This window comes from Stegostoma tigrinum, chromosome 9 (assembly GCF_030684315.1).
Source record: "Stegostoma tigrinum isolate sSteTig4 chromosome 9, sSteTig4.hap1, whole genome shotgun sequence".
Taxonomy (NCBI): Eukaryota; Metazoa; Chordata; class Chondrichthyes; order Orectolobiformes; family Stegostomatidae; genus Stegostoma; species Stegostoma tigrinum.
Window position 1 is genome coordinate 69,542,989 of NC_081362.1, and position 27,529 is coordinate 69,570,517.

Here is a 27,529-nt window from a genome sequence, read left to right on the forward strand (position 1 = left end):
AAGTTGAATATTTGTATATCCAACAAAGTTCAGCAAATCTTTGTTTAAATCCTGATGAGCTCAGTCTGTTCAACTCAAGGTACACCTTCCCGTCAGCACTTTGTGCAGTGACAAACCAGGCCAGCACATTGTCTGTTTAAGTTAAAGGGCTGCCTGCCTCTGTGTCTCTTTGCTGTTTCTTTTTCTTCAGATTCTTGAGGGCTACCTCCTCTGCGTGGTTGAGGAATATCTTCAGAAAATCTCTGCAACTTGATCCTACAATAGCTTCCTATGAACTCTTTCCCCTGTCAAACCCCATCTCTCTGACATTGTTAATCATGAGAGTTTTTTTATCCATGCAAAAATGGTCATATTATACCCAACTTCATTCTATCTTGAAAGTAAATAGACAGTTTAACAAATAATGATTTACAAACATTCTTTACAACTCCCTGTAATTTGGACACTGCCAGAACAGCCACTCTGGTTGTTGTTTACAGGGGAGAGGTTTAAGCGAGTTAGTGATGTAGTGGGAATGTAACTAGACTAATAATCTAGAGGCCCAGGCAGATACAATGTGGACAGCAGTCCAAATTCCACCTGACAACAAGTGCGATTTAAATTCAGTTAATATGTTGGAGTGAGGCCAGTTTTTATGATATTAGACAGGAACTTTCAAATGTTGGTTGGGGGAACGCTATTCACAGGTACAGTGGTTAGCACTGTTACCTCACAGTGCCAGGAACCTGGGTTTGATTCCACTCTCGGGTGACTGTGTGGAGTTGGCACATTCTTCCTGTGTCTTCGTGGGTTTCGTCAGGGTGCTCCCACAGCCCAAAGATGTGCAGATTAGGTGAATCATCTACGCTAAATTGCCTGTAGTGTTCCGGAATGTGTAGATTAGGTAAGTTTTATAGGTGGTTGGGTCTGAGTGGGATGTTCTGACGGTTGGTATGGACTTGTTGGGCCGAAGGGCCTGTTTCCACGCTGTAGGGATTCTACAATGCTATGATAAAGGGATGGATGGGAAGTGGGAAGCCTTCAAAAATGAGATAACAAAAGTTCAGAGGCCATATATTCCTGTAGTGTGAAGGGCAAAGTTTACGTGTTTGGAATGTTGGATGACTAGAGAAATTGAGGCTGTGGTCAAGAAAAAGAGGGAGGCAAATACCAGGTATTGACAGCTGGGATCGAGTGAAGACCATGAGTACAGTAGGAGTATACTTGAGGGAAATCTGGAGGGCAAAAAGGGGACATGAGATACTTTTGGCAAATAGAGTTATGGACAGTCCAGAGAAGTCCCACAAAGGGTAAAAGAGTAACCAGGCAGAGAATAGTGCCTCTTAAAGATCAACGTGGCTGCCTATGTGTTGAACCATGGGAGATGGGTAAGATACTAAACACATTAGAGTTTTGGCAAAGATCTGTAGCTCGGGTTGTGGATGAGGTCATTGACTTGCTCACTGAGCTGGCTTGTTTTCGTTCAGATGTTTCGTCACTATACTAGGTGACATCATCAGTGGAGATAATAAAGTGTGAAGCTGGATGAACACAGCAGGCCAAGCAGCATCTCAGGAGCACAAAAGCTGACGTTTCGGGCCTAGACCCTTCTTCAGAGAGGGGGATGGGGTGAGGGCTCTGGAATAAATAGGGAGAGAGGGGGAGGCAGACCGAAGATGGAGAGAAAAGAAGATAGGTGGAGAGGAGAGTATAGGTGGGGAGGTAGGGAGGGGATAGGTCAGTCCAGGGAAGACGGACAGGTCAAGGAGGCGGGATGAGGTTAGTAGGTAGGAAATGGAGGTACGGCTTGGGGTGGAAGGGATGGGTGAGAGGAAGAACAGGTTAGGGAGGCAGAGACAGGCTGGGCTGGTTTTGGGATGCAGTGGGTGGAGGGAAAGAGCTGGGCTGGTTTTGGGATGCGGTGGGGGAAGGGGAGATTTTGAAGCTGGTGAAGCCCACATTGATACCATTGGGCTGCAGGGTTCCCAAGCGGAATATGAGCTGCTGTTCCTGCAACCTTCGGGTGGCATCGTTGTGGCACTGCAGGAGGCCCATGATGGACATGTCATCTAAAGAATGGGAGGGGGAGTGGAAATGGTTTGCGACTGGGAGGTGCAGTTGTTTATTGCGAACCGAGCGGAGGTGTTCTGCAAAGCAGTCCCCAAGCCTCTGCTTGGTTTCCCCAATGTAGAGCAAGCCACACCGGGTACAATGGATACAGTATACCACATTGGCTGATGTGCAGGTGAACCTCTGCTTAATATGGAAAGTCATCTTGGGGCTTGGGATAGGGGTGAGGGAGGAGGTGTGGGGGCAACTGTAGCATTTCCTGCGGTTGCAGGGGAAGGTGCCGGGTGTGTTGGGGTTGGAGGGCAGCGTGGAGCGAACAAGGGAGTCACGGAGAGAGTGGTCTCTCCGGAAAGCAGACAAGGGTGGGGATGGAAAAATGTCTTGGGTGGTGGAGCCGGATGGTAGATGGCGGAAGTGTCGGAGGATGATGCGTTGCACCGGAGGTTGGTGGGGTGGTGTGTGAGAACGAGGGGGATCCTCTTTGGGCGGTTGTGGCGGGGGCGGGGTGTGAGGGATGTGTTGCGGGAAATGCGGTCAAGGGCATTCTTGATCACTGTGGGGGGAAAGTTGCGGTCCTTGAAGAACTTAGACATCTGGGATGTGCGGGAGTGGAATGCCTCATCGTGGGAGCAGATGCGGCGGAGGAATTGGGAATAGGGGATGGAATTTTTGCAGGAGGGTGGGTGGGAGGAGGTGTATTCTAGGTAGCTGTGGGAGTTGGTGGGCTTGAAATGGACATCAGTTACAAGCTGGTTGCCTGAGATGGAGACTCAGAGGTCCAGGAAGGTGAGGGATGTGCTGGAGATGGCCAAGGTGAACTGAAGGTTGGGGTGGAAGGTGTTGGTGAAGTGGATGAACTGTTCGAGCTCCTCTGGGGAGCAAGAGGCAGCGCCGATACAGTCATCAATGTACCGGAGGAAGAGGTGGGGTTTGGGGCCTGTGTAGGTGCGGAAGAGGGACTGTTCCACGTAACCTACAAAGAGGCAGGCATTGCGGGTGCCCATGGCCACCCCCTTTGTCTGTAGGTAGTGGGAGGAATCGAAAGAGAAGTTGTTGAGTGTGAGGACGAGTTCAGCTAGGCGAACGAGGGTGTCGGTGGAGGGGGACTGGTCGGGCCTGCGGGACAGGCAGAAGCGGAGGGCCTTGAGGCCATCTGCATGCGGAATACAGGTCGTCCATGGTGAAAATGAGGTGTTGGGGGCCAGGGAATTGGAAGTTCTGGAGGAGGTGGAGGGCGTGGGTGGTGTCACGGACGTAGGTAGGGAGTTCCTGGACCAAAGGGGAGAAAATGGAGTCCAGATAGGTGGAGATGAGTTGGGTGGGGCAGGAACAGGCTGAGACGATGGGTCGACCAGGGCAGGCAGGTTTGTGGATTTTGGGAAGGAGATAGAAACGGGCCGTGCGGGGTTGGGGAATAATAAGGTTGGAGATTGTGGGTGGAGCCTCTTTTGAAGCGATGTTATTCTACTCCGCTTAGAATTTATACAGTCCAGTCTGTTATGGTGATCACTGTTACGCATCAGCATTGACTGTGGCGAAGTCATGAAAGCTAGGGAACCTGGGGAAGTATTTGGTGATCAAAGAATCGTAGAATCCCTACAGTGTGGAAGAAGGCCAGAGGAAACCCGTGTAGACACATTGGAAACTCCTCATAGACAGTTGCCCGAGGCTGGAATTGATCTGAGACCTTGGAGCTGTGAGGCAGCAGCACTAACTATTGAGTCACCTTGATGTCTTGAAAAGAGTTCATGTTACAGAAGAGGAGATGCAGGAGGTCTTAAAACATAAAGGTGGATAAATGCCTAGGACCTGATCAGGTGTTTCCCAGAACTTTGTGGGAAGCTAGGGAAGAGATTGCTGGACCCCTTGCTGATGTATTTGTGTCATTGATGGCTACAGGTAAGCTGCTGGAAGTCCGGAGGTTGGCCAATGTAATGCCCTTATTTGAGAAAGATCTTAAGAAAAAGCCGAGGAACTGTAGACCAGTGAGCCTAGTGGTTAAGTTGTTGGATGGGATTCTGAGGGACAAGATTTGCATGCATCTGGAAAGGAAAGGACTGATTAGGTTTAGTCAGCATGGCTTTGTGTGTGGGAAATCATGTCTCACTAACTTGATTGAGTTTTTTGAAGAAGTGACAAAGAAGATTGATGAAAGAGCAGTGGACATGATCGATTTGGGCAGGACAGGACTCCGAGGGGTAGACTGGTTAGTAAGCTTAGATTACATGGGATCTGTGGAGCTGGCCAATTAGAGACAAAATTGGTTTGCAGTTAGGAGGCAGAGTGTGGTGGTGGAGGGTTGTTTTTCAGACTGCAGGCTTGTGCCCCGTGGTGTGCCCCAAGAATCAGTGCTGGGTCCACTGTTGTTCTTCATTTACGTAAATGGTTTGGATGTGAATAAAGGAAGAATAAACACTAAGTTTGCAGATGATGCCAAAACTGATGGTGTAGTGGGCAGTGAAGAAGGTTATCTCAGAGTACAACAGGACCTTGATCAAATAGGCCAATGGAGTGGCATGTGGAATTTAATTAGATAAATATGAAGTGTTGCATTTTGGTAAGGCAGCCCAGGACTTGTGCAGTTAATGGTAGGGCCCTGGGCTGTATTGGTGAACAAAGACTGAGGGATGAAGGTACATTGTTTCTTCAAAGTGAGTCGCAGGTAGACCGACTGGTGAAGGTGGTGTTTGGCAGGCTCATCTTGATTGGTCAGTGCATTGAGTGTTGGAGTTGGGAAGTCATGTTACGGCTATACAGGACGTTGGTGGGGCCACATTTGGAATACTGCGTACAATTCTGGTGGCCTTTCTATAGGAAGGATGTTGTTAAACTTGAGATGGTACAGTAAAAAAAAATTGACAAGGATGTTGCTAGGACTGGAGGGTTTGAGCTGTAGAGACAGGCTGATTAGGCTGGGGCATTTTTCCTGGATTGTCGGTTACTGAGGGGGTTACCTTTTATACAATTTTATAAAATCATGAAGGTCATGGATAGGGTGAATAGGGTGGGTGAGTCAGAAACTAGAGGGCATTGATTTAAGGTGAGCAGAGAAAGATTTTAAAAAAGACACGAGGGGTAACATTTTCATGCAGAGTCTGGTGCACATGTTGAATGAGCTGCCAGAGGAAGTGCTGGAGACAAGTACAACATTTAAAAAGTATGCAAATTAGTATACGAATAGGAAGGGTCAATAAATGTGGAGCTGGAAAAACACAGAAGGTCAGACAGCATCTGAGGAGCAGGAAAATCAATGTTTTGAGCCGAAACCCCTTATTAGTAGGAAGGTTTTAGGATAAATGCCAGCAATGGGATCAGAGATAATAGGAACTGCAGATGTTGGAGAATCCAAGATAGCAAAGTGTGAAGCTGGATGAACACAGCAGGCCAAGCAGCATCCTAAGATGCTGCTTGGTCTGCTGTGTTCATCTAGCTTCATATTTTGCTATGATGGCAATGGGACTAGGTCAAATTGGGATGTCTGGTCAGGGCGGATGAGTTGGATTGAAGAGTTTGTTTCCATCCTATATAACTCTGACTCTATGAATATAAAGCTAGCCTCAGCAATTATGGTCAAGAATCCACTGATTACAGCCAATGAAACCTATAATGTAGTTTTGCGCCTGCTTTTCAAAGATTTGACCTGTTTGATAACTTTTTGAAATGTACGACCAAAAAATGTACAAATCAATTTAAAGGAACAGTGGTGTAGTAGTTACATTGCTTTTGGAGGAATCTGGAGGCCAAGACTAATGCCTAGGAGGAACGAGTTCAAATTCCACCACAGAAACTGGAAGAATTTAAACTCAGTCAAGCAGTAATCCGGAAATAATAAACTATCTCAGTAATGATGAGCGTTAAGCTGCTGGATTGCTTTTAAGATCCATTTTGTTCACTAATGTCCTTTTGGGATGGAAATCTACAATTCTTAACTGGTCTGACCTACATGCGAGTCCAAATCCACAGCAATGTGTTTGACTCTTAATTGCTCTTTGAAATGGCCTTGCCAACCATTCGATTCAAGGATGGGGAACAAATGCTGGCATTATTATTGGAGACGATAACCCGTGAAAGAATTTTAAAAATGTGTGAAGATCTTGGACCTTCTCCCCAGTGGGTCTACTTGGACCCCCATTTAATCTTTAATATTCAAATCGCATAAGCTATTGTAGAATAAAATTCACTTCTGGCCAAATGACTGCCTTGATTTTACCCTAAGTTGAAGAGACAGTCCTAAAAGTAACAATCTTACAAATGTCTTGTTTCTAATGTAACAATGTTCCTTTCTCCTCTGAGATGCACTGTTGCTTTGGGCACTGCTTAAAATCATTTGAGTCTTGGTGCGCTGCACAAAAGTGCTCAAGGAATAATCTTTTCTGACAATCTAGCTCTGAATGTGCTGTATTGTCATAGCTGCTGACTTTTGAATGAGATATTTAATTAGGACCTAGTTTCGTTACTAAGTGGAGGTAAATGATCCCAAGTTACTACTAGAAGAAGTGACCGAGCCAACATCCCAGTTACTGCAGCCAAAATGACAACTGATCATCACTTTTTGTGGAATCTTGATGAATTTTTGCTGTTTGTCTATTTACTCGTGACAACATTTCAAAAACAGCTCATTGACCAGAAAAATGCTTTGAGATATCCTGCAAAACATTATTTGCTCTTCTGTACCTTACACAATTTAAATAAATCACCATTGTCGAGTGCTTGACCAACTTTTATTTGAACGATTATTGCAAACCCATTCTAGCATCTTCTGGCACCCTCTCATTGGCGCAGTGGAAAAAAGAACTGTGTATATCTCAGAGATAATGGGAACTGCAGATGCTGGAGAATTCCAAGATAATAAAATGTGAGGCTGGATGAACACAGCAGGCCAAGCAGCATCTCAGGAGCACAAAAGCTGACGTTTCGGGCCTAGACACTTGACTTTTGTCTTCATGATTTATATGCGTGCACCCTCAAGTTCTGAAATCATCCATTCAAGAAACACGTTTGCATTATTTTTGAAACCTCTGTCATGTTCTTTGACATTTGAAGTTATTGACAATAAACAATATTTCCTTAAAACAAGGTATATTTATTTGAAACTAAGTGACCTGCTTGTAGAAGTAAGAATTGATATTCATACTTTGATATGTGTTTACAGGTGTGAACAAAATGTTGTTTTTATTCAGTCAACTTTGGCAAAAGCAACTGCAAAAGAAAAGGATGGACACAAAAAAGATACTGAGAAATTCCGTCTCTATCATAATTTCAGCAGCAGTATTGGAAACATTCATCATCATCAGGTAAGGAATATTTTCTAGTTTTACATATCACTCTTAGTACATAAATCATTTGAAATATTACCGTGGTGCCATAAATGTTAAGGAGTTGTCTTTCAACTTCAGATTTTGTCCTAGAATTTCTAAGAAGCTGCTTCTGCATTGTTAAAACAACTTCTTCAGAAGTATAGCAGAAATTCATTTTTATGTTGAATGCTGTTTCTTTGTGCATTCTGCTGAGTAGCAGAACAAGAAACAGCTTTGCAGAAGCTCACAAGTACTTTTATTCTTTTCTGTAATAGGGCTGTAGTTCATGGACAAAAGGTCTTCCCTTAGGAATTGAGTTGTTATAGAGCTGCTCAAGTTTACCAGCGTCAGAACGACAGGGAGGGACAAAATCAAAAATAAGCTGTTGTGCAATGTAGATTAGCCGGAAAACCTGTGATAGTTAAATGGAATGCTACACCACCGCTTTCAGGCAACAGTTCATGGAGAATAGGAAGTTGGCCAAGATACTCAGTTCTGAGGCAGGGGTACCAGACTTGAAATGTTAACTCTGCTTTCTTCCCACAGAAGCTGCTGGACCTGCTGAGTTTCTCCAACAATTTCTGTTGTTTCAGCATTGAAGTACTTGGGTTTGGAACTCAAAGACATGGATAAGGGTTTCAATGGCAAATTAACTTTCTAATGTTCAAAGTATAGCTGTTGGTATGCTCTGCACTGGCATCAAATTGCCATTGGAGTTTATTGGAAACTGCAAGTGTGGTTATGTGCAAGACAGAGGGCAATGTGAATACTGCAGGATAATATGCTACTGCTTTTTGGTGCTTGATTATTGATTTCGAAATCACATAAGATCTCCTTGACTTTGGTGACTGATGGCCAAACTTTTGCTTGTTTTCAATGAACCATGGCAGATGTTTAGCATGCTTCATCTGAAATGTGGTTTGAACACCATGCTGTTAGTATTAATCTGGTCTGCAGGTTCGTGTCCAGCTATATGGGTCTCCATGTGAAGCACGACAATTTAAAGTTTTTTATTTTGATATTCAAATACCCTCTCTGGTTGTCTCTCATCGTAACATTTCTTCTGGTGAGATTTTTTTCTGAATTTGGTGTGTTAACTCAAACACTGCCAAATTTTGACCTTTATTCTGCAGCTACTTAGTGTGGTCCAGATTTCAGTGTGATGTCATCATGGGTGAAAAAGCACTGAGTCGTGGGGTTAATAATGTTCCTGTCTGTCATAACACCTAACAATTCTTGAAAATTCGGAGAAAACAAAGAATGTATTTTGGCACGTTTGTTTTGCATACACTTATAAGAGAAACATCTACTTTGGCAGTATTCTGCACTTTCTGTTCTATTCACTTAAATGTGAAGCACACAACTGTTTTTGTCACTTTTCCATCCTATAAAATGTCAAGCCATTTCTGTCACGGGTATGATGATGCTGATGTCCGTAAATCAGTATAGTGCCTCGCAGCCATATAAAACTATTACATTTAACATATGTGACATGTCTGAGTTTGCCTATAATTGAATTAAAGCTGTCTTAATGACACACTGTGTACAGTTCTGACAGTGCTTTCAGCATCTAACAAGTAAGAAAATGTTGAATATTTAATTTTAAATTCCTAATTCCATATGCACTAAATTTTTTTGAAAAGCATACTTAATTCCATTAATCAATTAAAAACATTTGCCTCTTGAATCAGTGTTTCTGTGTAATAGTTGGTAAGAATTGTGGTTCCTGCAGGGTAAGACATGCTGTCAGTTTTAACTCTTCAAGGTGAGCTACTCCACTTGTATAAGGTGACAAATGTAGCAGCAAATTGAAGATTAGACAGCATTTATCACCAGTCTATGAAAAGTGGATTCACAGCTGTGGGTGTCAAATCTCCAAGTAGAGGTAATGAAAAAATCAATCATTGTAATACTGTATTCTCAACCATTTTCTTTTAAAATTTTACTAGTACTGGCAATTTAAAAGATATTCCATATGGCCAAATTACATCACAATTGACCTGATCTAATTGACTGCACTGTAGTTTTCAACTGTTGATTTTTGGAATTTACTTTTTGGATTTTCTATTTACCATTCTGTATAGCTGACTTCTTTTGAATCCTAGTGCCTTTTCTTCTATTCAATGAGCATGGCTAATTTGTACCCCAGCTGTCTTGTCTCCATATCCCTAAATAGCAGAAATAAATGTGATTTTTGAGAGTCATTAAAAGCTATGAATTGAGGTAGCAGCTGACGGCTTTTATGGAAGAGACTTTCATACTTCCTTTTCTGTGAAGACACCTTTCCTAATTTCACTCCTGAATGCTTGGCTCTGGTTATATTATTTCTCCTTGCAATAAATTGTGCTGGTGGCAAATTTTAATCTAACAACCCTAACAACTGCTATCAAGATTGTGAAAACCCAATCAAATTATCCTTGTCCTTCTATTTCCTGGGAGTAAAAGCCTACTTAAGTAATTTCTCCTCAAGCTAATGTTGGAGCACTGGTAGCTTGTGGTGAATCTGCCAAGCATGTCTTCGAAAGCTAATAGATGCTTGCTAAAATGTGTTGCTCAGCATTGTTTTTACTCTTATTTGTTATCTATTCCTAATTGACTGTTGAATTGAATGTATAGGGCAGTTAAGTGTTAACCACGTTGCTATCTAGAGCCACGTGTGGATCAGACCAACTAAAAACAGTAGATTTCCTACACTTCTGTAAACCATGTGATTTATACGACAACCAATAGATTTGTGGTCATCAATAATGAGGCTAGTTTTCCATTCAGATTTTATTAGTTGAATTTAAATTCCTTTAGCTGTCACAGTGGGACTTAAAACAGACAAATTAGGAGCAGTCATTTGGCTTTCAGAGCCTGCTCTACTATTCACTAAGATCATAATTGATTTCTTTGTGGCCTTGGTGCATTAGCCTGAGCTTCTGAATCACTCGCCTAATGACAATATCACCGCAACAAAATCAAAAGGCGTTCAATAAGGTCTCACATAAGAGATTAGTGGGCAGAGTTTTGTGGAATATGCACATTCTCCCGTTTCTGTGTGGGTTTCCTCTGGCTGCTACGGTTTCTTCCCAGGGTATGAAGATGTGCAAGTTAGGTAGATTGGCCATGCTAAATTGCCAGTAGTGTACAGGGATGTGTAGGTTAAGTAGATTTGCCATGGGAATGCAAGGTTACAGCGATAGGGTAGTGGAGCGAGTCTGTATGGGATGCTCTTCAGAGAGATGATGTGGACATGTTGGGCCGAATAGCCTGTTTCCACATGTAGGGATCCTATGAAAAGAGTTAAAGCGCATGATGTGCCTGGTAATAATATTGGCATGGATCAAAAATTAGTTGCCAGACAGGTAAAACAGAATGGGAATAGATTGGTCTTTTTCCAAGTGGCAGGCAGTGCTTAGTGGCTTCCACAGGACTAATGTGTAGGTCGTAGCTGTTCATGATATACAAATGACTCCAACTAGTGGAGCAATTCCATTACCCCCCCGCCCCCCGGCCATTCTCACTGACTTTAATTTTGTTAGTGATCTTTGATATCACCCTCTGTCAAAAGCTGCCTCAATGTGAACGACTGTCACTGTCACCTCTCCTCTTGTATTTGCTCTTTTATTCATCTTTTGGACTAAAGTTGTGAAGAGGAAGCTGACTGGCTGCTACTGAACATCAGTGAGAAAGTGAGAGCTGTGGAAGTGCCACTTAGTAGCGTTCTTAATAACACCATCTGTCACTTGGCTGATGGGGCATTAAATAGCTAGATTGGATTTGTTTTTCTTTTTGTGGATGGATTCGACCTGGGTAATTTACTATTTTGTAGGGTAGAAGCCTGTATCCTTAATCCATGTAGCATTTGTTAAATACCTTTAAGAAATGTAAGTACTCTGTTTCAAGGGCTCAGTCACTCCTGTCATGAATTATAGACTCCAGTAGTTATTCCAAAACATGGTTATTAATGTCAAGAAAATATCTTTGGTTGCTAATTATGGAAGTTAGGTGCTACCACGCTCAAAAAAAAATTAGATGCTAGTTCACTCAGAATTTTCCAAGCCTGAGAGCAAATAGATTTGTTGGACGAGGAATGTGCAATAAAAGTGGGTAAATGTTATTGAATTACAGATCAACCATGCTCTAATTGAATGGTAAAAATGACTACTGACACTGTTCTGATGAAGGATTATTATTAACTGAGATAACACTTTCTGTCCACAAATAATGTCTAACCAGCATTTTCTGTTTTAATAGTGATGCTGAATGGTTACTCCTGTTTCAAATTTCTAATGTTTGCCTTTGTTAAGAGTCATTGCTAGTTTCTGATTGTACAATTGTAGTATTCCTCTGTAACATTGCTTCAAGTGCCAAATATAAAGTCAGTGTAAAATGTGAATCGACTCTGATTAAAATGTCACAACAGGTTATGACAGAAAATGGTAGTACCGTATTTTTAGCTTCAGTGGAATGTAATATTATGCATAGAATTATGGACTGTAGAATCTACTGCATAATGAATGCTGTAATTTACTATTGAAGAAATAAAGTTCCTTTTAAGGGAAAAGTGCGCTGCCATTTTCACCTCTTCCAGGATAAAGACTTCCCATTTCCATAAGGTTTTCAATTTATCACCCATTTAAAAATTATACCAAACTTAGTATGCATTTGTGGCAGGTGGATTTGTAGGTTGAGGCACATTGCTGAAAATATAATTAAAGATCAAATACCTTTCCTTGCCATAAGGGGATGTGGATCACTGACAAGAGGACTCGTGTGAGGAATTGAATTGTTGTAGTGCGTGAAACTTAAAATGTTTACCCAGTTCTTGTACAATAAGCGCGAATTGTTTCTCTGAAATAAGCATTGTCATACATTCAGTGAAACTTAGTAAGTCCAGTATAAGCAGGACCTGTATCCAAAAGTTGCTTATAACATGAGAGTCTCATGGCTCTCAGAAAAAACCTGAAACAAATGGCAAACTGACCTCACTTCAATTGTATATTTATTTGAATTACCTTTGAATATTGTAATAGTACTTGTGTGCAGTTAGAATAATCAGCTCTTGTAAATGGATATTTAATGGATTCTCCTGATTATCTGCTGAACTTTGGTAGAAGACCCATGGAACCCCTGAGAAATAATATACATTAATAATATTGCAAGGTTTCTGCAGAATTTTCCAGAATCTTCTGCAGTTATGACTGATAATTAAAGGAGACAGAGGGGTTTGAAACTTGCACTATTCCTATAAGTTTCCACAACATGTTAACTTGGCTCAGCGTGAAAAATGGAGAGCTCTTTCCTATACTGTCAAGTAATATTCTTCTGTCCATAGAATATGTGACTGTCAACAGAAGGGGCTGAAATTAACAAAATCAGAAATTGCTTACTCGTGAAAAGAAATACATTACAGCAATTGATCATCCAGCTATAATGTGGTTTCACATTTTGGACCATAGAACTCATGATATGATGGACTGTCACTGTATTAAACAATTTGTCTTTGTCAAAACATTGCAAAAAGATATTTGCTTTAAGAATTTGGACTCAGCTTAACATATATACAATTTTGATAACTCAGACGCAGGTTATTTATGTACTGTGGCAGTTAAAAACTCCATTTAGTGAAAAAATAACTATTCAAACAGACTTTTAAATACACATCATGTGAGTTACGTTTACTTAAACCATATGTTTCCATTTTACAAGAAGTGTTTTTAAAAATCTGGTACTTTTACACTATGACCTCTGTTTTCATCTCTCATACTGAACAAAATTAGAATTAGCACTTGATCCTAATTAAAGCAGATTTTATGAGGCTCTGATGTATTCCCTCACCTCCAGTATTGTCCCCTTGAGGATGCTAATGTACCTTCCTACATGGATACACTTGATATCAATTGTTTCAAAATTATCTGCTGCTATAAAGTTACTGACGACACTTGAAACAAAATTATTCTTGTTTAGACATAGATCTTAGTTATATATGCCTTGTAAAATTCAGTTCTCTTTCTAGATTTTCACCTTGGCAGGTTGAACTTGTCAGATTATTTTCTGATAAAATGACGTGTTGATTGCTGGAAGTGAAGGACAGTGTTTTTGCTCAAAAAATGATGGAAAAGTATTGATCAAAATAAAGCCAGACAGACTTTACAGTGCAACTTATGGATCTGAAGCTTATTCAACTAACAACAGTTCAATGCATGAACATTCCCTCATCTCATTTATGTTCATTAATATTATTGTAAAATCAGACTTTCTGGTATTTGACCAACAGAAGTCCCAAATAAAGCATTATTATATTTTATACAAAACCACAACTTGCTGGTGGAACTCAGCATGTCTGGCAGTGTCCATGGGAAGAAAGCAGAATTAACATTTTGAGTTTGGAGACTCTTCGAACTGAAGAAGAGTCACTGGACTTGAAATGTGAACTTTGCTTTCTTTCTACAGATGCTGCCAGACCTGCTGAGTTTAATCAGCAATTTCTGTTTTTCTTTTAGATCTCCAGCACCTGCAGTTCTTTGCTTTTATATTATTATGTTATTTAAAAGAATGTAGCCATACACTCTCTCTTCTAGTGCTCCAATAACACCATTCTTAGCGCTGCCGATGTTACGGTGTTTTTCTGTCCCTATCTTAGGACCCAACGTCTTGTTTGTGAACACTAACTTCCTAATCAGAGGAATCAGCTGAAGAATCCATCTGAAAGTGTTTATTTCCTGTTGAAGTCTCATTTATACATTTTTGAGTTTCTGCCATCTCTTTGAACAGACAGGAAGGTAAGGGAGGTGGTGTTGCTCTGATTTTTAAGGATGATATCAGGGCAGTAGTGAGAGATGATATAGCTTCTATTGAACAAAACATTAAATCCATTTGGGTGGAAATTAGGAATAGCAGGGAGAAGTCACTGATAGGTGTGGTCTATAGGCCACAAATAATGACATTGTGCTGGGACGGGCAGTAACGTAGAAATAGCTAATGCATGTAAAAATGGTACGGCAATTATCATGGGGGATTTTAATGTACGTATTGATTGGTCAAACCAGGTCGGTCATGGCAGCCTGGAGGAGGGGTTCGTAGAATGCATCCGCGATAATTTCCTTGAATAATATGTAATGGAACCTACAAGGGAGCAAGCTATCCTAGAACTAGTCCTGTGTAATGAGACTGGCATAATTAATGATCTCACAGTTAGGGATCCTCTCAGAAGGAGCGATCACAATATAGTCGAATTTAAAATACAGATGGAGCATGAGAAGTACCTATACCTAAATTCAACACCTATGTCCTGTGCTTAAACAAAGGAGACTATGAAGGAATGAGGGAGGAATTAGCTAAGGTAGAATGGGAGCAAGAACTTCATGGTGAGTCACTTGAGGAACAGTGGAGGAATTTCAAAACCCTTTTTCACAGTGCTTAGCAGAAGTATATTCCAGTGATAAGGAAGAACCGTAGGAAAACAAAGGAAAGTATCAGACTGAAAAAAAAACACATACAATAAAGCAAAGAGTAGTGGGAAACTTGTAGACTGGGAAACCTTTAAAGGCCAACAGAAAGCCATTAAAAAAAAAGTTATAAAGAAAAGTAAGATAGATTATGAGAGTAAACTAGCTCAGAATATAGAAACAGGCAGCAAAAGTTTTTATAAATATGTAAATCGTAAAAAAGTGGCAAAGGTAAACATTGGTCCTTTAGAGGACGAGAAGGCCATTTTAATAACTGGGAATGAGGAAATAGCTGAGACTTTAAACAGTTATTTTGTGTCGGTCTTCACAGTGGAAGACACAAACAACATCCTGAAAACTAATGGCAAGAAGGTTATAGCAGGAGATGACCTAGAAACTACCATTATTACTAAGGAGGCAGTGCGGGGCAAGCTAACGGGGCTAAAGGTAGAGAAGTCTCCTGGCCCTGATGAAATGCATCTCAGGGTACGAAAACAGGTGATGGGGGAAATAGCAAATGCACAAGTAATTATTTACCAAAATTCACTAGACTCTGGGTGCTTCCTGCAGATTGGAAAGCAGCCAATGTGACGCCACTGTTTAAAAAAGGAAGCAGACAAAAAGCAAGTAACTATAGGCCAGTTAGATTAATTTCAGTAGTAGGGAAAATATTGAATCTATCATTAAGGAAGAAATAGCAAGACATCTGAATATAAATTGTCCCATTGGGAGGACCCAGCATGGGTTCATGAAGGGTAGGTCATGTTTAACTTATTTGGTGGAATTCTTTGAGGACATTACTTGCCTGGTGGACAGTGGGGAACCTGTGGATGTCATGTATCTGGATTTCCAGAAGGCATTTGACAAGGTGCCACACCAAAGGCTAGAGTTAAAGATAAAGTTGCATGGTATTACAGGTAATGTATTGGCATGGATAGAGGACTGGTTGACCAGTAGAAAGCAAAGAGTAGGGGTAAATGGGAGTTTTTCTGGCTGGCGGTCAGTGGCCAGTGATGTGCCTCAGGGATCAGTGTTGGGATCACAATTGTTTACAATTTACACAGATGTTTTGGATTTGGGGACTAAGTGCGGTGTGTCAAAATTTACAGATGACACTAAGGTGAGTGGTAGAGCAAAGTGTGCAAAAGACCCTGAAAGTCCGCAGAGGGATATAGATAGTCTAAGTGAGTGGACAAAGATCTGGCAGATGGAGTATAATGTTGACAAGTGTAAGGTCATCCATTTTGGTAGGAATAACAGGAAAATGGCCTATGTTTACAATGGTAAAAAATTGCAGCACACTGCTGTGTAGAGACTTGGGTGTCCTTGTGCATGAATTGCTAAAGGTAGGGTTGCGGATGCAGCAGGTAATTAAAAAGATAAATGGAATTTTGTCTACCATTGCTAGAGGGATGTTGTTTAAAAACAGGAAGGCTATGGTGCAGCTGTATAGGGTCCTGGTGACGCCACACGTGGAATACTGTGTGCAGTTTTGGTCTCCTTACTTGAGAAAAGATATACTAGCGCTGGAGGGAGTGCAGAGGAGATTCACTCGGATGATTCCAGAGTTGAGGGGGTTGGCTTATGAGGAGAGACTGAGTAGACTGGGATTATACTCATTGGAATTCAGAAGAATGAGGGGAGATCTTATAGAAACGTATAAGATTATGAAGGGAATAGATAAGGTGGAGGCAGGGAGGTTGTTTCCACTAGCAGGTGGAACTAGGACTACAGGGCATTGCCTCCAATTAAAGGGAAGCAGATGTAGGACTGATGTCAGGAGGAACTTCTTCACTCAAAGGGTTGTGAATCTGTGGAATTCCCTGCCTGGTTGAAGCTACCTCACTGCTTTTAAAGCAAGGCTAGATAAATTTTTGAACAATAGAGAAGTTAAGGGTTATGGTGAGTGGGCGGGTAAGTGGAGCTGAGTCTCAAAAAGATCAGCCATTATCTTATTAAATGGCAGGGCGGGCTCAAGAGGCGAGATGACCTACTCCTGCTCCTCATGTGTTCTTTGTCAGTTTGCAGTGTAAGTATCCACTTCAAGTTGTGCCAGGTACAGGCAGAATGTAGAGGTGAAGAATGTGATCTGATTCAATTCTGTATGCTGAGCTCCTGAAATTTCCCATAGATGCCAGAAATTTGGAACTTCATGAATGATAGTGTTAGTGAAAGTTAGTTTTTGGATAGTTGGTGGGTTGAACAATTGCATGTGTGTTATAGTTCCCTTTTTTTTTAATGCGTTTATCTAGCCAGATACGTCAAATTTGGTGTAAAAATGATGGCAGATTCCCAGAGTTCTATCCTTTGGTCTCCACTTTCCACAGAGTTTCTGCATTCATTGATCATCTCAGTCAGATTCTCGATACATTTTTTTTTGGCCCCGGTCACCATTTGAAACTACTTATAGTCTGTAATGCGATAACTGCTTTCCTGTGCAACACTGTGTTATAGAAATTGTGCTGTAGACATGATGGGATCTATGGGAAGAGTGGGGTTATGGGCAGACCGTAAAAAAAACACTCAAAATCACTCAAAAATCACCTTAAAGCCTAACACATGGGATAGCACAGTTTGAATAAATGTTTAATTTTTATTTAATAATGAAATAAAAGTAAATTTAACACTTACCTTCAAAAAAAAGTTAAGATGTCTCTGGGGGAGGAGGTTTTGAGGTTGCTCTGTTAATGCAGTGGCTGAGGGTCATTGCTGTCATTTATCATCATCATTACCACCTTCAGGTGCAGTTGTAGTTGCAGGGTTAGAGGGAAAAATAATTAATCCAGAAGTGGACGGCCGTGTTTCATTATCTTCTGAACGTTTCTTGGGGTTGGCTTAAAAAAGACATCTAGTGTTTGCTGCTGTGCCCTTTTTCTTCTTTCCTAAAGAAGCTGTTTTTGGGGTGCCAACTTAGACCTTACTCCACGAACTGCTGTCCTGCTGTGTTCTGCTATGTAGTCGTCCTCTGAGGTGCAACTGCTTCTCAATTTCTCTTAAGGTAGAAGACAAAACAGAATTGAAAAGCTCTGGTGGTGCTCCATCCTGGACTACTACTACTTCATCTTCAGCTTCCACTTCCCTGTTGGCGACAAGTTGTTGAAGATCAGCTGTAGGGAGGTCTTCACAGTGGGACTCAAGCAGCTCTTCAACATCCTCATGCTGCTTTTATTCAAATCCAACTTGCTTTGCAAGATCAACACAATGTTCTTTGCTTCTTAGGAACTCTCTGATGAGTCAAACGTTTTAAAATCTTGAAAAAAATCTGAGAGAAGCTTCTGCCAAACTGCATGAGGGCAGACCTTACTGACATCACCCCAGGCCTGCATGATCATGTCAAATGCATTCTTGATGTTAAAGCTCTTCCAAAATTGAAGAATACTGTCCTTAACCCTTCAGTGGCTGCAATAGGCTTCTTTATATGTGTGCCTTAAATAATAAGCTTCAAATGCTGCTATTGCACCCTGGTCCATGGGTTGAAGGAGAGAGGTTGTGTTTGGGGGTAGAAATAGCACTGTGATGTTTCCAGCTCACCAATGTTGGGAGGATGGATTGGCACATTATCCATGTTGAAGAGAATCTTGAAATCCAGACATTTTTTCCTGCAATACTTTGTAAAAATATCTTCCGAAACATCATCAATAACGTCAGAAAAAAATTGCCTTGTCATCCAACCTCTTTTGCCAAACCTCATTTAGATACCTCGAATAGACTTAAAAGTAACTTTTCAAGACCTGCAGGTTGACAAGAGTGGTACGCCACTTCAGGCTTAAGCTTTAACTTTCCACTAGCATTGACACCCAGCAGCACAGTTATATGATCCTTTGACACCTTAAAGCCTGGAACATGCACTTTGTTCAGTAGAAATGCAGGTTCTTGATGGCATTTGCTCCAGTATAAACCTGTCTCATCTAAATTGAAAATTTTATCTAAGTTGTAGCCTCCTTTGTCAATTAATTTTTCTACTTTGGGAGGAAACAGTCACATGCTCCTTGGCTGCACTGGTACCGTTGCCACATAATGTTACGTTACAAAAAGCATAGCGGTTCTTAACACCAGCAAATCAGCTACTGCTAGCGCTAAAGGCAGGCACATCTGCAGGACTTTCAGCTTTTTTTTTGTTAGATCTTTATAAATTGATATGGCTTTCTCTTTTATGCTGAGAAAGGTGGTCCCAGATTGATTTTTCATTTGATCTTCTATCCACACAGTTAGAAGCTGCTCCATCTCCTCAAGGTCCTTGTCCATGACCTCTCAGATTTGCGAGCTTTCAGACTTGTTCCAGCAATACAGCTTGCTTAAATCTTGTCTGCATTGTTTCTAATGCTGCATAAGGTAGACTCATTCATTTATTCCTGTTTTGTGAACTATATCATATGTCCTCACACTGTGCTTAAAAACATGTTGTAACATCTAGTTTCTCTTTCAAGAAAATGCCTTTCTTCTCTGCTCAACACCCACAATTTTATCACCAGGATGCTTCCTGCTAACGTTTCTGTCACTTTGTCCTCTCATTTTTGTGGTTGACCCAGCAGAATTTGCAGAACAAAAACAAAAATCACAGAGTACTGTATCTCTTTCAGAAAACACTTCACAGCAAAGTCTGTGAAATGATCACTTGATGCCGGTGTGGAGACTCTTTGGCGCTAAAATTGTGCGTATCCAAGACAAGGCCGGCAAAATGATCATGTGATGTTGACATGTACTCCTGTGCACTGATGGAATCGTGATATATACAACACAGGTTCGCATTTTAGAAATAACATTCCCATATTTGTCAGTCGTGTTACAGCCAACTCTCATTGCCGGAACACGCGTTATAGCAGAACCGACTGCACACACTTACACCATGGATAAGGCCTCATCTACTCCACTACATCCAAAAGAAACAGACTTAAACATCAATGACAGGCACCAGGTTTAGGTAATCATTACCAGACCTCATTGTATAACATGAAGTACTAATGAATTCTGTCCTCCTTTGTCAAAACTCTTCACTGTTCCAGGATCATCATGCAATCAGACTTGGCTTCTCCACTGCTAACTGCCTTTTTAAACTTGATCTCTGCCATATCCTTGACCTTCACCTCCAACAATAAGTGCATTAAGTTCCTCAACTCAAATGGCCGGTGTTCATGAGAGGACAAAGAAAATGCCTCAAAGACATGCTGAAGCACTTCTTGAAGTGTGACAGAATTGCTGTTAATGGCTCGACAGGAACTTGCTGCCAGTTCAGGACAGCAACAACTTGACAATCAAGTCGTACCATGTTTTGATTCCGAACATTTTAATGATGAGGTAGACTTGGAGCAGAAAAGGCAAAAGAAACGAAAGGACATCCTGCATGCTCTGGATTCCACTGCATTGCATGCCCTGCCCCATATGTCCAAAAACCTGCAAATAACAATGGGCCCTTCAGTCTCATGAAGATCCATGGCAGAAACTCCTGATCCTCAGTAGATGTCACCCTTGAGTTGAGGGGTGATGACCTTTTAATGTCAATATTAGTGACATATTGGTGTAAAACTCTGTAACATTGGTTGCCTCAATACAAAAGCTGTACTGACCATCGCAGGTATATGTTATCTACAGTTGGTGGACAACCACATTGTTGTTACCCCTCCTCCAGATTTTTACATCAGTCTTGATATTTTCAATTCTGCACGTAAGATACTTGAACAGCATTGCCAAATCAAAAGGTCTAATCTGCAGCTGTTAAACATTTCGTCTGTATATGCTGAAAGAAGAATCCAGTATATGTTGACCACTTCCCATCGAATTTTTTCTGCCATTTATTATGATTATTGTTGATTGAACACTTCAATGTATTTTTATTCAACCCATCTCCATGTCCCTGTAGGCCATTAGTTGTCAGAAATCCATCAGTCTCCACTGTTTTCTTTCGCACAATGGCTCAGTCTTTGAATACGTTGACAGGTGGATCCTGCTACTGGTTGCCCAGAATGAAGTCAACCTACATCATGCCATACTGTAATCACCTTAGTAGCAAGACAACTATGACTGACGGGGAAACAAAGAAAAGGGTCCGCAGAACCGGTAAACTTGAGACATCCTATCTGTTTTGTCTGAAGATCTGTGGGTTGAAAATTATTCTGGTGGGTCATGGTAGAATTTCCCAACTTCAATTAGTTTTCAAATCAAGGAACAAATAATGAACCTTTAGTAATCGAAAGATATTGAATATTGGATTAGGTGAATGAATGTAGAAAGCAGTGTATACCTGAGGGTGATTACAAGAAGTTCAGATGGTATCCTTGATACAAGAGTAATTTGTAAGTCTAAGCCTTAAGCTTAGAGAATCTTGAGCTAGCTCTCTGGCATTTTTCTAACATATTAATGTATGAAATCTTCACAAAGATAGTTGGTTCATGTATTGAGTTGACATATTTACAAGCATCATCTGTCTGTACAATTGCCTTTTCAATGTGCGTTGGCATTCGCAGAGCCACTAACATTTGTGATTTGTTGCTTTCATTATATTTCGTGGGCTGTATAAGCATCACTGGCTGGGCCAGCAGTTGTTGCTCATCCGTGATTGGCCTTCAGAAGCTGGTAGTGAGCAACAATGCCGATGTGTTGAAAAATAATCTCCTATTGATTATAATATGATTTTTGTTATCTTTGAGAATGTCTGTTTCATATAGATGAGAAAGAAGGAGGCTGTTGTGGAGCTGATATTCTGGCAAGCATAGGTTGGCATGAATGGTCTGTTTGTGCTTCATATCCTATAAAATTTATGAGCTAAATTGCACGTAATGTTTTACCATAGACTTGTCAAAATTGTTGTATTAAATTTGGTTTACAAAAAGATCCTTATTAAAGGCTGAATGTTTATCATCACTTAACAGAATTAGTTTTTGCCCCAGGATCATTATGTTTCAATTGAACCAGCATTGGGAGTTGTAGCTATGGATTCTAAATCTCCTTGCAGCTTGACCTAGTTTCTTTGGCAACATATTACAGTGACTGCATAGACAGGCTGATTGCCTTTCATAAGAAATGGCAAATACAGAAATCCAAAAGTGCAGGTCATTTGTGGGTGTGCTACTGTAAAATGTTAGTTCTTTTTTTAAAAAAATGAAGAAGTGCTTCTTTTGGCAGATATGGAAGTAACCAAATAGACGGCTTGTAAGAATGCAATTTAGTTGTCTGCTTTGGACAGAGGGAATGCTTTCTGTATCAAAGCATTGCAGTATTGTCTCCTGTTAAACAGAAAAAAATACATGTGTTTGTAATGATTAGTTAAGGAATTGACAATACAACACCCCAACGTGCACAAAAGCAGCATTTTATTGGGTCTGGCATATGGTCAGTTGGCTGCAATTATGTAGTAAGAGAAGAAATTTGTGAAATTTATCACATGATGTTGTGTAGTGTCTACTGTTAAAATATTATTTAGCTGACATAGCACTAACTGACTTAACCTTTTTGCATTTGTTATGTTTCCTATTCTATTTTGATCAAGTCTATGTTTCTGACCTTAACTATCCATAAAAGTACCTTTCATAATTGATTATATTCTGTATGATTTACTATAAAACATCAAACAAGTGCCTACATGTAAGGAGACTTGATAAGTTTGTCTTTTGGGTATTTTATGTGTCATCTGTCTATGCTATTTATGTTTACACTTAGACTCTGGCCATTAACCGAGGGGAAAAATTGAAAATCCTGACAGTGAAGGTCAGCGTTCCTGACAGAGTGAAAAATGAGTTCTGTAGATGGTGCATCAATGAAAGGTCTGTCTATGCACGAGTAAAGCTTCATGTTCGAATGTACTTTGTGCACTGTTTCTTTCTTCTAAAGCTGTTAGGTAGGGGGATGTCTTTGAGTGTATCTGAGCATCCACTAATGTCTGGTATAGTAGGTGTGCAAATTAATTCACACTTTGATTCTGCCGTCCCACTAGCCTTTTGGAAAGTGACTTGCACTGCTTTGGGATGCAATTGAGGGAGTCATTACGAAGATAAACGTATGGATACACGTACCACACCAAAATGAAGCAGCCCTGCTGTTAACACAGTATAGAGGTTGATTTAGATCTAGAAATTTTTGTATTTTTTAAAATTCATTCATGTAATATGGCAACATTGGTTAGACCAGCATTTATTTCCCATTCCTAATTAAGCGTCAGCCACTTTGCTGTGGGTCTGGAGTCATGTAGTTCAGACCAGTGTAGGATGGAAGATTTTCTTCCTTAAAGGGCATTAGTGGACCAGATATGTCTTTACGACAATCCGTAGTGATTGAAGTTCGGCTAATATTTTTGTCCAGATTTTTATTGAATTCTAATTTCACCATCTGCCACAGTGGGATTTGAGCCTTGTTCCCAGACCATTAACTATGAGTTCTGAATTATTAGTCCAGTGACAGTACCATATTGACATCGCCTGTTCTATTCTCTTAATTTCCTTAATTTAAGATATGTCAAGTTATGGATTCTAAACAAGAATTCCACAATGCATTTTGTGGATTTTTTGGATATCTTTGTCACCATAAATTCTGTTTAGGACTGAATCAATTTGTAATATACTTTGAAAGGAATAAGAGATATTTATATACAGCTTTTTATTACAACTGGTTTTCCAAAACACTTTACATCTGCTGAAGAACTTATGAAGTGTAGTCTTGTAAGCAGTGGGAGGAACAGTGTGTGCACAGCCCACTAACAACAGGCTTATAAGCAATGGCATGTTATTGTGTTTTTGCTTAAGGGATAGGTATTGGCCTGGATGCTGGGGTAAATTCCCATACTCCTCATCAAAATAGTACCATGATGTCTTTTACGTTCACTTAACAGGGCAGACACACTTAGATTCAATGACTTATCTGAAAAGCAGCAACTCTTGACAGTGCAGCGTGCCCATACCATTGCACTGGGAGTGCCAGCTTTGACTTTTAACTTCAGTCCTGTGTTGGGACTTGAGCGTAGAACCTTCTGGCTCAGCTGACAGTTCCTCAACTGAGATACAGTTGACATCTCTTTTAAACTTGCAGAGATGTGAGCTGGACTGAAATCTTAAATTCACATTTATGCCAGTACCAGGTTTTAAAAAGATGTTCCAGAAGAAAAGACTGTTGGGGCTCCATGTCAGAGATCTTTAATTGCATTTCGTTTTCTCTTTCTGATATCTTCCACAATGTTTTATTTATTGTGTTCTCATAATTATACATGGAATGTCATCGGTTACCAAACATAAGTGTTCATTTATAGTAATGCACCATATGCAAATTCATGAGATAAGACCTGAATAGTAGAGAGGATATCTGCTGTATATCCTTCAAAATTGTGTCCTGGTGAATGTAACTGCAGTTTCTGCATGTTAAATGTTTGCGTGAGTTTCTTCCGGGTGCTCCGGTTTCCTCCCACAGTCCAAAGATGTGCAGGCTAGGTGGATCGGCCATGTTAAATTGCCCATAGTGTTCAGGGGTGTGTGGGTTATAGGGGGATGGGTCTGGGTGGGATGCTGTAAGGGATGGTGTAGACTTGTTGGGCTGAAGGGCCTATTTCCACACTGTAGGGAATCGAATCTAATCTAAAATAAAAATAACTATATGGCCTCATCTCTCGTGCCATCACCAGTGAATCAGCAGAAAGGTAGGAATCACTAGTTGCTAAGAAACCAGTTCCACCAAGATTCGGATCAAGACTCACAATCTGAAATAACTTAGAAATACCCACAGCCTTCCAGAATCTTTCTCCCTTCCCCTTCCCCCTTACTCCACCCCATCCCCCAACCCACCTCCTTTCATGTGGACACTCTACCTCCTACCTTCTGCGCTCTGATGTTGAACTTTCTGTACTTAGCAAAGGTCTCCATGTTATCCCTCTGTATTCCCACCGCAATGAATTTCAGGCACGACATGAAGTTGAACTCTTCTTCCATCGCCCATGCCTCCAATGCAATTTCTTTGGGACAAGAGTCCACTCTGTGCCCCACAGACCCCTTCGCCAACTCCAAAACTCTCCATCCAGCTGGATTCCTCCGTCTGGCCTTCTACCTGCACTTGACCTGTTCATTGAGATGTGTCGACGTAACATTGGTCACCTTAATTTCTCTGCATCCACCCCCACCCCATTCCAACCTATTCTCTCGGGTCCTGACTGCAATCCGTGCTCGGATCCAACTCTGACATTGTTATTAAGCCTACTGATGAGGGGGTGCTGCTGTAATCTGGTGGACTGACCTCTGCATCGTAGAGGCTGAGGGCAAGCTCTCTGATGCCTCCTCCGGTTTCCCCTTGGACCATGACCCTATGATGGAACATCAGGCCATTTTGCTAACTGTTAGTCTCCCAACCCTGCACAGCTGGTTTCTACCTCTTTCCCAAAATCCACAAACAGCGCTGTTCAGGCTGACCCATTGTTTCTGCTTGCTGCAGCCCTCACACCCTGTTTCCCCTCTGCAGCAGCGACACCATCCCACCAGCGTCCACATCCGGTAGATCATTTCTGCCACCTCCGAGATGCCATCCACTAGACACCCATTCCCCTCCCGTCCCTTGTCAGCTTTCCTCCGGAACCATTCCCTCTGGGATGCCCTGGTCCACTCTTCCTTCACTCCTAAAAGCCCCCACAACACCTTTCCCTGCAACCACAGAAGGGTGTAACAACTACCTGTTTGCTTCCTTCCTCCATCGTATTCAAGGGCCCAAAAATACCTTCCAGGTGAAGCAGCATTTTTCCTGCACTTCACAATCTAGCCTACTGCACTTGCTCCTCACAATGTGGTCTTCTCTACGTGGGGGAATTGAAGCATAGACTGGGTGATGGCTTCACAGAACACCTACATTCTGTTGGCGAAAAAAGACCCTAAAGTTCGAGTTGTCCGATACTTTTAACACAACATCACGTTCCCTGGCCAACATCTCTGTCTCAGGCTTGCTGCAGTGCTCCAGCGAAGCCCGGTGCAAATTTGAAGAACAACTCCTCGTTTTCCACTTTGGGACCCTGCAGCCTTCTGACTTCAGTTTGACAGCTGTAGTGCTCGAGCTCTCCCATGTCCTTGCCCCAGCCTCCACACGCCAAGCCTTGTTATCCTGTAGTCTGCTATTACACCCCACTAACAGGTCCCATTAATAGCTATTCAACCTCCTGGACAGATTGTTATCTACTCCTTTTGTTCAATATTCTCCTCTCTCTTTGGGCTCTATCTCTACCTATTGATTACTCCTTACACACTCACTCCACCCTATCTTCTGCATATAAACTGACATTTCCCTAGCTACCATCAGTTCTGATGACGGGTCACTTGACAGGAAATGTTACCTCTGATTTCTGTCTGCAAATGCTGCCAGACCTGCTGAGCTTTTCACGCAATTTCCGTTTTTGTTCCATTAAGGTTGTTTGTTTTATCCCATCCTGAGAGTCTCATAACTCAGTGATAATATAGTTGTTGACTAACCAAAGAATCTGTGTCCATCAGTGAATTTACACCATAGAACATAGAACATTACAGCACAGTACAGGCCCTTCGGCCCTCGATGTTGTGCTGACCTGTCATACCGATCTGAAGCCCACCTAACCTACACTATATTCCATGTACGTCCATATGGTTGTCCAATGATGACTTAAATGTACTTAAAGTTGGCGAATCTACGACCGTTGCAGGCAAAGTGTTCCATTCCCTTACTACTCTGAGTAAAGAAACTACCTCTGACATCTGCCCTATATCTTTCACCCCTCAATTTAAAGCTATGCCCCCTCGTGCTCACTGTCACCATCCTTGGAAAGAGGATCTCCCTATCCTCCCTATCTAACCCTCTAATTATTTTATATGTCTCAATTAAGTCACCTCTCAACCTTCTCTCTAACGCAAACAACCTCAAGCCCCTCAGCCTTTCCTCGTAAGACCTTCCCTCCATATCAGGCAACATCCTAGTCAATCTCCTCTGTACCCTTTCCAAAGCTTCCACATCCTTCTTATAATGCGGTGACCAGAACTGTACGCAATACTCCAAGTGCGGCCGCACCAGAGTTTTGTACAGCTGCAGCATAACCTCTTGGCTCTGGAACTCGACCCTTCTATTAATAAAAGCTAAAACACTGTATGCCTTCTTAATAGCCCTGTCAACTTGGGTGGCAACTTTCAAGGATCTGTGTACATGAACGCCGAGATCTCTCTGCTCATCAACACTACCAAGAATCTTACCATTAGCCCAGTACTTTGCCTTCCAGTTACTCTTACCAAAGTGCATCACCTCACACTTGTCCGCATTAAACTCCAATTGCCACCTCTCAGCCCAGCTCTGCAGCTTATCTATGTCTCTGTGCAATCTACAGCATCCTTCGTCACTTTCCACAACTCCACCGACCTTAGTGTCGTCTGCAAATTTACTAACCCATCCTTCTATGCCTTCATCCAGGTCGTTTATAAAAATGACAAACAGCAGTGGACCCAACACCGACCCTTGCGGTACATCAGTAGTAACTGGTCTCCAGGATGAACATTTCCCATCAACTACCACCCTCTGTCTTCTTTCAGCAAGCCAATTTCCGATCCAAACTGCTGTATCTCCCACAATCCCATTCCTCCACATTTTGTACAATAGCCTACTGTGGAGAACCTTATCGAACGCCTTCCTGAAATCCATATACACCACATCAACCGGTTTACTCTCATCTACCTGTTTGGTCACCTTCTCAAAGAACTAGGTCACCTTCTCAAAGAACCAAATCCAAGAATGACATGAGAACCCAGGCCGTTGAGTGCTTTGGGCACGGAGTTTAAA

General features: G+C 41.5%; 1 protein-coding gene across 5 annotated transcripts in view; it reads left to right on the forward strand.

Annotated features, from left to right (window-relative positions):
- The window catches only part of srbd1 (S1 RNA binding domain 1), a 265,440-nt gene that overhangs the window by 39,293 nt on the left and 198,618 nt on the right, over positions 1–27,529 (forward strand). For all 5 annotated transcript variants that reach the window (XR_007248120.2, XM_048536358.2, XM_059648614.1 and 2 more), the window contains exons 10-11: positions 7,202–7,343; positions 22,433–22,536. Coding sequence is in view for 4 of the 5 variants with exons in the window: in XM_048536358.2 (XP_048392315.2) it covers positions 7,202–7,343; positions 22,433–22,536 (246 nt within the window). In the remaining variant the exon portion in view is untranslated. The remainder of the gene's footprint in view (positions 1–7,201; positions 7,344–22,432; positions 22,537–27,529) is intronic.